Raw genomic sequence first — 14150 nt, 5'->3', positions numbered from 1 at the left:
TTCTTCTAAGGACCTGTACCTTCTCATGTGCAAGTGATCCAGTAGTTTTTCCCACATCTGTAGAGGTTTTTCACTGCATTGGTCAACCTAAAATACTGCTCACACTGCAGCAGATACTGAGTAGGTCAAGCACTGCACAGTAAGACAGCACATCATAGCTAGAAGAAGCCTCAGCAAAGTCCATGGCAGATTTCTTAATGACCTTCCTATTCACTGTTTATCTAACCTCTTCCTGAAGACCTCTGTGATAGACAGACCACAGCCATGACAGAGAGATTGTCAATTATTCCAAGGCCTCCCTTCTATTAGAAAGCTTTCTGGACCTGCATATACATTTTCATAGTTCATTATTTCCTCTGAAATGTAATACCTGACATCTGTTCCCATTAAACTGCATCCCATTTTTTCTACTTCCCATCCTCATTTTTCAAGATAACCTTGAATTTTGATCCTCTTTTTCATAACCATTGGAAGAATAAATTATAAAAATATACCTTTCCCACTGAAGTGGCCCACAACCAATATTAATCTTGATGTGTTAATATATTTTATCTATCCTTCTTTACCTGAATTTGTGTCAATCGTCTTTCCAGGGTGGCTTTGCTTCCAAGAGTGCTCTGTGATGATGCCAGTTTATCTTGAACCTCTTTCACCCATGCCCACATACTCTGCAATGCCTCCTCAAAAGTGAGATGCTCTTGGAGTGCAAGCTGACATGTCCTCAGCTTCTCCTTGACAGTTTTGACCATGTTTTGATAACTGGTGAGATGTTGAGAAGCCAGACGTACTTCTCTCCCCGCACCATGGCCTTCTTCATTTAAAGTCTGTGCCATTTGGGAGAGCTGATCAAAAGAGTCCCTGAAAGAAAATAATGAGACAAAAAGTTTCAGAAACATGAAGTATTATAGCTATTTCCAGAAGTTATGAAGGGTGCTGACATAACACCTACTCCACCAGTGATAAGAGTTCACAGTTAACTGAAAAGATTAGTTAGGAGAGACTGAAATAATATAAGCAGCGTGTACCAATTAATATCTTTCCTTGTGTGCAGTGCCATTTCTTGCAGAATTTTGGTGCTCAGAATGATCAGAAACATTTACGTTAAAAGCTACCTTAGTTTTCTTTTCAGCAGTCAAACTTTCCATTTCTATATGAACCCTAACCCTTTCATACCTGCTAAAGCTTCTAAGAAGTTTGTAATCTTGGACAGGTAGGAAGGCATGATAGAAAGGTCATTTGTCCAGGATTAGACAATGACTCAGATTCAGTGCAAGAGTCAGTGAAAGGGATTAAAACTGGGTTTATACAGCCTCAGTTAATCTCAATCTACTTGATCACCCTTCCTGATACCTGATGACTAGAGGGAATTTACATCAAACCAAAATGTCTTGCATCAGTCTCAGGGCTGAAGGGAGTGACTGGGTATTTCTTTTAAAGATGCTGTGAGACTTGGAAAACTGACTAGTATTTTTGTTCTACCTTCACCAATCCAATAATGAAAAGAGAATTTGAAAAAAAACTGTGTACTCAAAATGGAAATTACTTCATCATCTACTGGCTAAGTCTGAATTTTAGAAAGATTTCACAGCTAAATGTGAATGCTTTTTGAGCTCTTTTATAAGACAAGCTGTATGGGGAAGGGGATTCTGCTAACCTGGTTGGATCTGAATATTACAGGACAGAAAGAAAAATTTAAGAGGGACATAATGATAAATGTAATTTTCACTATTGCTTTTGAAAGCAATATTTTTATCTTCTATTTTTAAAAATTGCATTTTTCAGTTTCCATTTATTAATGAAGTATTATAAGCTTTTATTAATTTATCAAGAGCAAATATTGGATTTGGTTGAAATTCATTAGAACTTGAAGTATCTGGATTCAGCCTCTTTTCACAGAGTATTTTCCAACACATTCCTCTAGCATTCAAAAACATACCTTACCCCAACAGTTTCATTTCACTTCTGCCCTAGCAGAGGAAAAAGTGAGAGTATTAGAAAATGTATTTTCAACATACCTTGAGTTCAACAACTCTTCCAGGAACTTTTCCACTTTTTGCACCTCCTTTTTCTTCTCCGAAACAAGCTGTTTGTTCTCTCCTAATGCTTCTGTGCTTATTCTTTCTTCCATGTCATGCATCCACAGGGCAAGCTTCTTGTACTGATCTTCAAAGCTACAGAGCAGATAAATACTCTCTTAAAAATACTTCTCAAGTGGAGTAAAGTTGGAAGAAGTTAATATCCACAAGACTGGGTATCAATTTCAAGCTTCAAGAATAAGAGTTGAACACAAAACATAATTCCACAGTGACTACTAGTCTAAAAATATTCAGCAACTCTCTAAAAATGTTCAACAAAATCATGGGAACTACACGCAGACCAGAAGCCTCCAAAATTTAAAGTGACAGTACTTTTATTTATTACTAGATCAAATAAAAGCAGACCAAAAGAAAGCTTTTTTCAAATTTTCTTAATGATTTAGTCTAAGAACAAACAATGGGTAAAAGTGGGGGTTTTTTGTCAAGATTTATGTGCAGAACCCCTGAACGGCTGTGTTTCCAATTTCACCTACAGAAGAGAACTGGGATATTGGCTACTCAGAACTCAGCAAAACAAGTTCTGGCCCTAAGTTTGAAACCTTTTTTTTTTTTTTTTTTTACATGCAGGCACACCCTCTCTCCTGCTGTTTTACCCATTACAGCCACACTAACTTTGCTTCCAATTAGCAACAGTTTTGAATCTGGTTAGACCTGAAAATAAAAATTTTAACTCTCAAAATTTAAGACCTAAGCAGTAATTTAAGGGTGTTTTCTTCTTGGCTTCTTAGGAAATATGTCCATTTGGAATGGAACAGAACAGGCACATGTAAAATGCATACTATCTACAAATCTCAGGGCAGAAATGAACTTCATCACACATTTTCTGTACAGAAAATGGCATTTAAATTACTGGAATCCCAACTGCTGATTTGGAGTTTCATAAACTACACAGCATTTCTGCATATATGATCATGACCTCTCATCCTTTAACCAAATTGATGCCTTTGGAGCAAGACCTGTTGATTTCATTTTTCTTTTCTTATCAGAGAACTTCAATTTCTCTTAAAATACTACCAAAGAAAAAAGCAAACAGGACTAGAGTAACTGCAAATAATATTGCTTTTTTGCCCTGCACTTTCGAAGCCAGACCATTTCATACAGTCTATTTGTGACTACTTGTGTTACTCACTTTCCCAGGTGCGAGGCACAAGCTTCCAGGGCCTTCTTGTCATTCAAACACTGGTTGAGAAATTCCTGGAAGTTCTGGTTAGACTTTGCTATTTGCTCCTGAATATGGCTCACAACTGGTTTGGGTAAACAACCATATAAACTTTCTCCTTCCTTGCAGGCAGCGTCTAATTTTTTCTGTCCTTCACTAATAGAATCCAGCACACCCTGTGCAATGAGAGAATATAGTTTAAACACATAAGATTTGATAATTAAAGATAAGCAATATTTCTATGAGAAGTGGTCAGATTTCTTCAAGACGACAGCCATGTTTAGCTGTGAAAAAGTTTCTAAGCAGATATTTCAAATAAAATTTTATTAAGTGGTGCTGCAATTCACAGCACTCAGTTTTTTATTTGATCCCAAGGTGGTCATGGCTTTCTCGGAAGTTTAATAATGTCTTGAAGATGTTACACACTTAAGGAATTAGGGCTGCTTACAATAGATATCTGCTAATTATGTTCTGTCTCATCAAAAGTATATACATACAATCTCTGACATATCAGAATTAATCTGAAATATTGAATAAGTAAAAGTGTTATAAAAATAGGAAAAGGAAATAAATAGAAAGAAAGAAAAAAGGAAAAAATATTAATAAACAGAAACAAGAATATATAGTTTATAGTTACACATAAACTTCCCAGAAATTAAATTCTGATCTCTCAGAACAGAGACCAGTTTTCACTGTATTATCTCTACAGTACATTCTGCTACCTCAACCCTCAATTCTTATATTACTATTTTAAAACCAAAAATAACAAGTGTGTTAGTATCTACAAATTATTTTACAGATATTATTGGTTCCTATACTAAATTGCTAATTACTGTTTGTTTTATTTTAATTTGTTCACTATACCTGCAAGTCATGTAGCTTTGCCTCTATGGCTTTGCTGTCCCCCGATCTGTCAGATGATTCTTTTACTGCAGCCTTCACACCAGAAAACCATTCCTGGAATTCTTGCATAGAGTCTTATTTAATAAAAAAGTATAGAGAAGAGAATAGTTTTTAAGATACAACATTATTCACAATATTATACAGTAGTTTTAAACAATTCTTTTAACCTTCAGGAATAATGTATAAAAGCTAACAGAACAAGTCTTAATTGTCTTCAATAACCTTGGGAGTAGGATTAATTTCATAAGGAACTTGATGTTTCCACAGTAAACATCCAAATTTGAACAGTCTTCCCAGGCTGCCCTTGACAGTCAATTTCAGTTTATGACATGTCCCAGTTTCATGCTAGATAAAATCAAAATCAGTACCTTAATCAAATTAAAAGTTGCTTACTTTTCTCCATTGACTATTCAGGGAGCTCAGGAAAGACTCAAGATGGGTGCTTTTACAGTATAAATACCTCAATTTGGTTATACACCTCTCCTTATTGCAAATAAACAAAGTGTATTTATGCGATAGAGGTGAATCCTAATAGTGAGGAAAGGTGTATTTTCATGCATATTACATAGTTAGAGTTGAATTCTGTTTATCTAAAATGCTTTGTTTCATAGCAGTTATCCAGTGAACATTTGGTAACAGTGGTAACAGGACTTTTTGAGAGGCTCCATACAAAAATAAAGTTGTAATTGCAAGTGATGTCACTGGAAACTCGGGCAGACTCCAGAATGACTCACGGCTGCGGGCTAACAGCTCACTCGTATGAACCAGCCTGAGGACTCACAGAGGAAATGTTTTTCCAAGGACTCCTGCATCCTGGCCTGTGTTCTGGAACAGAGCAGATTCACAGCTTCATACTTCTTTATTAACAAAGTGACAGTGCCACCAAGAGCTTCCAGCTCTACCGAATGGTATTTGCGACAGAGGCTGTTGAGGGTCTCCCGGGTTGAGTCAATGCTGCCTTGCTGAAGCTGAAGGTCCTTTTGTGTTTCCTGAAAACAAAGTTACAACATAATTATGATATTTATAAAGAAACAAAAGAACTGGCTTTTTCTCAAGCATTCCTACTCCTGCCATATGTTCTTTCCTCCTGTGGTCTGTAAGTCATGCCAGACACAATGAAGAGAAGAGGCGCCGGATGGAGTTTCCTGAATTTTCCAAATGAGATGAATCCTCGAAATTAAAGAGACATTGTAGAAATGTGAAAAGTGCTATTTCTCATGATTTATTACTCTCTTATAAATAAACACATTTCAAGGTATATTGAAGAGAAATAGATATTTTCAACAAAGTCTGAATATACATGTGGGATGCAATATAACACTGGTATTTGGAAGGACTTCTGAATGAGAGGGACTTTACACACAACTTGAGAGAAACATTTTCTAAAAATTAAATGTGAGTTGGCTAGTATATCAATATTAACTGTGCTCACAGTTAAATACTTCCATGTGGTTTGTCATACTATGATATACACAACTGCATCCAGTAAAGAGAGCACTTGGATGTAGAAAAAAAGAATTGTTATATTTGATGACTGAGAAGGACTTCTGAGGTAGAAGTTCGTGTTAAAATTGAATTTGGACCAGTGTCTTACTGTGATGTGCTGTGAGTTTCGTAACATATTGAAAGGGAGTCAATGCACTTGCAAACATGCTGGAGTAATGACTAAGGAGTTCAATGTAACAAAACCAGTTCTTGCCCCAAGACCATATTATTCATTATCATTTTCTAAAAGGTTTGTATAAAGTTAATAAATTAGAACTTCTGTTCATTGGTGCAACTCCCTAAAAATTATCAAAAAAAAAAACAAACAACCCAAACCCAAAGATCATAAGGAAAATGCATAAGGAAAAGTATATTGATTTTCTTCAGCACTGACCTTTAGTTTATTTAGAGCTTCAGGATCCAGGTTACGTGCACAGCTTAACAGTGTCTCTTCCACTTGACTTAGCCAGTCTGTCATCTGACCAATTAGCTTCTGTAACTGCATCTTCTGAGTACTGAAATCTTTCAGTGTCTCTTTTGCTGTCTCTGATATTTCTTTGGCATGTTCCAACTTCTGCCTCAAATCCGATTCTATAAACTAAAACCAAAATGTTATGTATTAAGGCACTTAGCAATAAAAATGTTTTTTATGGTAAATGCTTACTGAAAAAATGGAAGGTAGAAAAGTGGCACACAATGATAATTTTGCTCTCTTTACAACTTTAACTGGAGATACTTACATACCTACAAAATTAGAACCATTCAGGATTAAGTTTTAGATATACAATAATCCAAAGAAGGGATATTAACTTACAAAAAGCCAGACTGCAAACTATTGCAGTTATTATTCATTTCTGAAAAATTAAACAGTTGGTATTTCCCCTTTACTAATTTGCCATATATACAGAACATGACCTACACTCAAACATCTCGATAAAAATAAATATCAGTTTGGGAGTGAGCCTTATGAGCACTGAGGCTTAAAGTATCTCATTATAAGGCAGGTGAAAATTGAAGACAGTACAAAAAATAAGCTAGAATCTTGCCCCTTAATCTGTTCAAAATCAGGAATATGCAAAATTATAATAGATGTTAGCTGAGCACATATCACTAATAGAAGTAAATCTAATCAGTCATAATATGGTACTATGTATAAATCAGATTCACAGAATCCTTTATGTTAGAAGGGACCTCTGTAGATTCCTTAGTCCAAGTTCCCTGCCAAGGCAGGGTCAGCTACAGTAGGTGACATAGAAACACATCCAGATGGGTTTTTTTCCTTCTCCAGAGAGGGAGACTCCACAACCTCCCTGGGTAGCCTGTTCTAAAATGTGAGCAAGGCTTGAGTGTTACATTAACTTCGGTTAAAACCTGATATGTATCAAGATAATATCCCTGCCCATGGAAATTACAGAAGTCAGCTTATTTTTTTAAATTTCTGACGTTAAGTTAATAATCTCAAACACCAATTTCTGTTTGAAATCAAGCTGCCAAAATAGTAATACTTTGGTTTTGTGACTGCCCTGGAACACAGAAATAAGTATCTGCCCAAAAGTTTAACAGCTCACCTTTGTGTTCATTGTTTTACATATTTCTTTTAAGAGCTAGTTTAGGGCCCTTATTCTAGCTCACTAGAGGATACTTTTTGGTTAACAAAGCAAATATTTACTGCGTTATAATCCTTTCAAGGAAACAAACTGTGCTTGCACTCACATGTGATGTGGCTTAATGTTGTGCAGAGTAGAGAATATCTGTAGTCTCATATCTTATCAGCTACATTATAAACTATTTCTTCTATTGTGATTTATTAAAAAATACTCCTACAACCCTCATGCTCACTTACTTTATGACATACTGTTGATACAAAAAAAATCAAGGTTACCTAGAGAAATATGAACAAAGAATAGTTATGCTACATAGAAATAATAATACTACATCTGTCACCTTGAAAGAAAAAGGCAGTGTAGGAAAGACAAAAATTTCAGAAAGAATGGTTTTTTTGTTATTTGAGCACAACCTGTGGTTACCAATGTCTTTACCTGGAGATCTGCAGGAGGCTCCTGATTGTGGGTCAGTTCTTTGAGTTCTGAAATTTTGGAACTAAGTTGCTCCAACTTCAGTTCTTTATTCTTGACTTCAGACTGTAAAAAAAGATATTGTCAAAGTTTCATACCAAACTACAAGAAGCTTTCAGACTTTCAGAAGTATTCTCCATCAATTTCAAAATTGAAAGAAAATGTAAACACAGTTTAGCAACCAGAGAGAAAACACTGTGTACTAATCTTGTGCTCTAAAAATCTCCCATCTCTTTTCCCTTATTAGACTCAGTTCAGAGTAATTTTCCCCTCCTTTAAAATAACCATGCAAATTATACCATTTAAAATGCTCTAAAAGCTTTCGTTTATTGAAACTGGGAACATAAAGATGAAAATGTCATTGTTTATTTGACTGGAAGTACCTACTGGGGGTGTTAGGTTCCACTGAAAGATTAAATTGCCGAACTTTACACCTGCCCTGAATGCCCAGAAGAATAGTTAGGAGGTATTTTGTGCTAGGGAGGATATAATATTAGATGGTCAGTGAAGAAAGTGACAACTGATTTGGGCCACAGAAGAGGTGAACTGATTGTTGCTGTCCATGTTCATCTATTTCTGATTGCAGAAAAGGCAGGACCCTGCTGTCACCAAACTGCTCTTCCTCTTGCCTTTGCAAAACAAAGTGCCAAAAAAACGTATTATGCATTCTGTGACTGTAAATGTACACTCAGTGATCACATCCGCTATTCTGGCTCTCCTGCATATCAAGTGCACCTGTGGTTTGGGTAGTCTGCTTTTAGTCTGAATGGGTTTTAACAGCAATGAATTTAGGTGGTTGGATTGCTACCATCAATTGCTAAGGCATTTGATAAAGCTTAACTTTGAGCAAAATACTGATTTATCAAGGTTTATATTCTACCACAATTCTTGAATATGTTCACTGTGCTTCTTCTTAAGGAAGCAATTTATTCCAAATGAAGTAGAATATGGCTCAATTTATGCCACTTTGATCTTTCTTTTATTGTCTGGAGAACCTGCTTTCCCGGATGAGGTTTTAGAAACTACTCTTTTTTTGGCCAAACTTTAGCTGAAGTTGTCTAAAATTTCCATTGTTTTTTACTGGAACAGAATTCAGCCTGGAACCAAATATAACTGCAAGAGCCAAAATAACTATGGAGCTTAGATTTAGTAAGATGTGCCATTCTTGCTTCTGTCAGAAGCAAACACCTTCTAATAAAAAGGACAGCAATGCTCTCAGCTAGCTGTTGGGCACCAGCCCTTGAACAGAGGACACAGAGGTCTGCAATACCCTTATCTTCTGTCTATGCTGAACATTACTTGACATTTTGGTCCACAACATTTTAATCACTGATTTATGGGTAAGAACCTGGAAATCTTTCAGGAGCACTTCCATTCTCTGACTGTTACTGAAGTTGTTGATGCCTTCATTCAGCTGAGAAATGCACTTATTACACCATCCATCCAATTCATCTCCAGTTTTCAGGATGTCATCCCATAGAGACACGCTTACACTCAGTCGGTCAATGTTCTCATCCAGTCTTTCAGACAACTTTTAGGAAAAATGAATACATCAATACCATTCAAAAATTAATTTTAGACTCTATTTTGCAGACAGTTATAAGACAAATGCATAAAAAATAATTAGTAAGCCTGGGTAAAATAATTTTCTTGGATTTAGTTCTAAGTTCTGAATTCTAATTTCAATTTACTTACCCAGATCATAAAGCAAACACAAATCTTACGTTTCTCTTTCCAAATATTTATATGTTTTTTTACTGGAAAAGAGTTCAATGTTCAAATAAACTTGATTTTTCAAAAAACAACATTTATCCTTCTTATTGTAATGTAGTAATTTGGTACTAAAGCAGTATACATGTGAAAGTGTAAAACATTAGGTAGAAATTCTTTAACATGAAGGTGGTGAGACACTGGAACTGATTGTCCAGAGCCATTGTAGATCGATCTGTGGAAATGTTGAAGGCCAGGTTGGATGGGGCTTTGAGCAAGCTAGTGTAGTGAAAGTTGCCCCTGCCCTGGGGGCAAGGGTTTGGAACCAGATTTTCAAGGTCCCTTCCAACCCAAATTAACACATGATTCTGTAACTAGCTGTTATGTTGTTTCTCTCCTATAGTGAAGTCTTTCTCAACATAATTAGCTTAATGCAATTTACTGCCAAACTTATTAGTCCAATTTACTTCTACAAAGTATTGCTGGTATGCATTAGATGTGAGTCAATGTGTGAGCAAATTTACAGTAGTAGCATTCATACACTGCTGTAATACATAATTTAAAATCTATCAAATTGAGGTCATACAGCGGCCAACTTTGTGCATACAGTGGATGCCAAATCCCTCTGACTAAGACTTTGAATTAATACTTCAAAATAAATTTTACTAAACAATTATACTCTTAGATCCTAAGAAAAGAGAAATATTGTCAGCCTAGCCAAACTTAAAAACTATATTTGTTATATAAACACCAGATTCTTACATCTAGCCATTTGTCCACCACGGAGTTCATATCTGTTTTCAATGCAGTGGAGTCGCAGTTATGCACTCTTTTCAGTTCTGCTAACAAATGTTTTCCTTTATTAGTGAAAGTATCCAGGTCTTTTTGTTTATCACTCAGATCATTCTTGGCAGCTTCATGCTGTGGGCATAAATGTTTGTTTAATGAAGCCTTAAAGAAAGAAAGAAAAATCAGTTCTCCAGGTAGCCTCCCTAGCCCTGAATTTGCTGATTTGAATTTGTTAATTCTCATATCTAATATTGAACTACTCCACAAAATACAAAGCAACTGACATGGTTTACTCATGAGCATAATCATATAGGATGATTGTTCTTATAAATAAATCACAAAGGTGACAGTAACAAATTTTGAATTTCTTCCACTTGGTAACCAGATATTTTCTGTACTCAGGGAAATTTCTTTTTTTTATTTGCTTTTCCATTCTTCATTATTGAACAATCTCTTCAGGAGTTATAGCCAGGTAAACAGAAGGTACTGCAAATAAAGTTTAGGATTAAAAGCACCATCACTACTAGGAATTCTGGAAAACAAAAGTACAGATGAGTTCTGAAAGGAACTAGACAAAATCTTAGGCCTACTAAGTTTGCAACCCTAGGCATAGGGAAATCTTTAAAACATTGTCATTGAAAAGGTGAGATGCTGAGAAGAGACCACAGTAAGAATCTTATGCTTTTTTTCTACAGGAAGTACTAGAAAGCAGTACTTAACAATAAGCCACTAATATGTATGCATTATGGCCAAAACATTTATTGCACTCAAACTTCTTCAGGCCTAGATGTGGCCACAGCTGCAGCGGGGAATTTTCCTCAGCCGAAATCGCAAAGGAATGATGTGGAAGTTATATGAAATTCTTTTTTAGACTGGTGAGCTCTGTTCTTTTCTTCTTTAAAGATGTCTCTTAGAAGAGGCCATAAATACACACAATTTAGAATAAGGTTTATACAGATCTGAGTGAAAGATTTTGAATCAAGAGCTCAATAGCCTTCCAACTTAAATTACCCTCCAAAGGAACAGAAGGAATTTAACTCAGGACTGTTTATCCTGGTAGGCTGATGGGCAGGAGAATTTAGTATTTTTGAAATACAATCCAGTGAAACTAATACAACGTAGGGATTCAAATACCTTATCTCTGCTCAATGGCTAGTATCAACATTATACACCATGATAGAAGTCCTCTCAGGGAAAGAGAGAGACATAAAAATTGTACACATCGGAAATGTGTACAATTCATGTTTTTTTTGTAGCCTTTTATCTATTCCAAAATTTACCCAATATAGAAAAACATTGAAATGTGTCAACTAGAATTATCCTTTCATACTATGCTAGGAATAGATCATCAATGTATTTTATATAATGAGTTTTCCACTATTTTCCACATATGCTTTCTATATATTAAGAATCTGCATTTCCATTAACAACAGATTAATAGACCTCACCAAAATGGAAAAAGGGCTGTATTCTTTCCTCATCATAATCAGTACAATTTAAACTCTGAATGTCAGTGTGACAAGATTTAACAGTGAATTCAAGGAGCTTTAAACACGGCTCAAGGGCATTTAAAAAAAAAAAAGTAAATTCAACCCAAAAAATTGTTAAAATTCCTCAAAGGAAAATATATGTTCTTACCTTTGATAATGTTCGCCTGACATCTTCATGATCCTTCCACATGGATTTGGTCACAGAAGCACTGCTAGCACTGTCTATGACTTTCATTACTGTTGACTTCAAGCTCTGATATTCCTTCATCAGATCGATCAGAACACAGGACTGCTCCTTTCTGTAATATGAAAAAAGTGTTTTAGTACCACCTGCTGCCATATTTCTGAAGGACAGAGAGCATGACATAGCAATTCACCATGGGAAAACCAGGATGCAGTGCTAAACATGAGTTGGGCCGCCAAGGAAATATTAATATTTTGGGTTTAGAAATCACTGTCGATCCATCACAAAACATCTTACTGAAGAGACGTGAATGTGAATTGCCATCTCATATGTATCAGATAAAGCAACTGCCTTCAGTGAAAGAAAGATTGAAACTGGAATTCAAGCTTCTCAGTTCCTAAGTTTAACATCTTTTTGACTGAACCGCCAAGGAAATATGAATATTTTGGGTTTAGAAATCACTTGTCGATCCATCAAATGTCGATCCATCACAAAACATCTTACTGAAGAGACGTGAATGTGAATTGCCATCTCATATGTATCAGATAAAGCAACTGCCTTCAGTGAAAGAAAGATTGAAACTGGAATTCAAGCTTCTCAGTTCCTAAGTTTAACATCTTTTTGACTGAAAACCACATTATAATAATTGTGCTATTCACAGTTAATTAAAAAAACAACAAACAAACTTGTTTCTTTAACATGGAGTTGGTTTTGGGGTAAAAAGAAGCAGAAATAAAGACTAAAGCAATGCATACTAAGGTCTGCCTATTTTGTCCTCCAATTGTCAGATGCATGCTTTTGGACTAAAATGTTATATTCAACTTACCTCCCTTCTACTGAGAATAATTTAGCCTTCTGCTAAAAACAAGCCTAATTTTTTTCCCACCCTCTCTCTAGGAAACCTTATGGTAATGGACAGAGGAGAAAGACCTATTCAATCCATTCCTGGTGTTTATACTGAAGACAGAGAAGCAAAACTGATACTTTATGTGTATTTGTAAAACAGTGTTTTTCAATGAAAGGATTTTGGGAAACATGACATTGTCAAAAAAGAGGAGCGACTGTTTTATGAGCTGGCCCCTCTCTGAATGCTCCAAAGAGCTCTCCAAAATAAGCAGGTTCAGGAGGATCTGAAATTGTGTCTATATGAGAGAGAAAATACTGCCAGTTTTCTTTAAAGTTGATCATGAGGCAGTTAAGACAAAGAAAAGGGTATGATAAAACTTCCTCTGGTTTCTTCAGCTTCTTTTGTTATCAACTTTCATTGATAAAACTGATAAAACTGATCATCTGATCACGTGTCATATACAAACACTGTAACTGATTACACACTAATGATTATTATAAACCCATCCACTGGGGCAGGCAGAAACACTTTAAAAAGTCATCTAGGACCACTAAATATAGAACTGTCAGAAACACATAACCAATAGGGAATGAAAATTTGTGCTAGAAGGAGAATATGTGCCAGCTAGAGTGACAGCAAAAAGTCAGTGGAGAATTCTTATCTTTCAGAAAACAATAACATGTAATATAGCATGTATGTAATAAAATGTATATCTGTCATACTGTACTGAGAACCTGTCTGTGGCCTTATTAATGGTATAAGTACAAATGGTACAAATATTCTTGTTAACAATGTGTTTCCATCTTCTACTAAGTATCTAACCTACAAGCTCTGTCCCCTGTAACTAATATAGCAAGAAGATATTACATGTAATAACTGTGTCTCTTTCCCCATCTTCTCCTTTCTTAGCTTAAGCTAAAGATCTACTTACTTTTCATGTATGGCTTTCTTGGTATCCTTCCACAGAGATTCTAAACGATTTATCTCTTTGTCACTCTCAGGAGCAAGTGTGATGTCTTTTTGGGCTATTTGTTTTGCTTTGTCCATGAGCCACTGGAGTTCATGCTGGTGAGAATTCAATTCTTCATCCAACTGGTTAAAGACCCTCAATCTGCAAGTTAAAAAACCATTAAAAGACTAGCTTCAAATTGACTTATCTTTTTTTTTCTTTTTTCTCTTTTTTTTCTTTTTTTTTGTTGTTTGCTTGGTTTTTTTTTTTTTTTTTTTTTTTTTGTTTTGGAGATTTTTCCTTCACTGTTATGTTGTTGGGGTGTTGTTTGGTTTTTTTTTTTTTTTTTTTTTTTTTTTTTTTTTTTTTTTTTTTTTTGTGAGAGGATAAAGAAAGAATGAAACAGTTGTTCTTAGTTTTACTGTGCACAAAACTCCCTTTTTCTAGTATTTCCTACAATATT

The 14150-nt window shown here is 35.4% G+C and overlaps 1 protein-coding gene across 21 annotated transcripts in view; it reads right to left on the bottom strand.

Annotated features, from left to right (window-relative positions):
• Positions 1-14150, bottom strand: part of SYNE1 (spectrin repeat containing nuclear envelope protein 1) — a 293146-nt gene that overhangs the window by 156026 nt on the left and 122970 nt on the right. For all 21 annotated transcript variants that reach the window (XM_039707342.1, XM_039707354.1, XM_039707356.1 and 18 more), the window contains 11 exons: positions 13670-13849; positions 11856-12006; positions 10191-10349; positions 9067-9249; positions 7683-7784; positions 6038-6241; positions 4940-5147; positions 4120-4232; positions 3226-3431; positions 2016-2171; positions 567-858 (listed from right to left, as the gene is read on the bottom strand). In XM_039707342.1, coding sequence (XP_039563276.1) covers positions 567-858; positions 2016-2171; positions 3226-3431; positions 4120-4232; positions 4940-5147; positions 6038-6241; positions 7683-7784; positions 9067-9249; positions 10191-10349; positions 11856-12006; positions 13670-13849 — 1954 coding nt within the window. The remainder of the gene's footprint in view (positions 1-566; positions 859-2015; positions 2172-3225; positions 3432-4119; positions 4233-4939; positions 5148-6037; positions 6242-7682; positions 7785-9066; positions 9250-10190; positions 10350-11855; positions 12007-13669; positions 13850-14150) is intronic.

This window comes from Passer montanus, unplaced genomic scaffold, assembly GCF_014805655.1.
Source record: "Passer montanus isolate IOZ18808 unplaced genomic scaffold, ASM1480565v1 scaffold2, whole genome shotgun sequence".
Classification (NCBI taxonomy): Eukaryota; Metazoa; Chordata; class Aves; order Passeriformes; family Passeridae; genus Passer; species Passer montanus.
The sequence above is the reverse complement of the archived record's forward strand: the minus strand, read 5'-3'. Positions and strand labels throughout refer to the sequence as shown.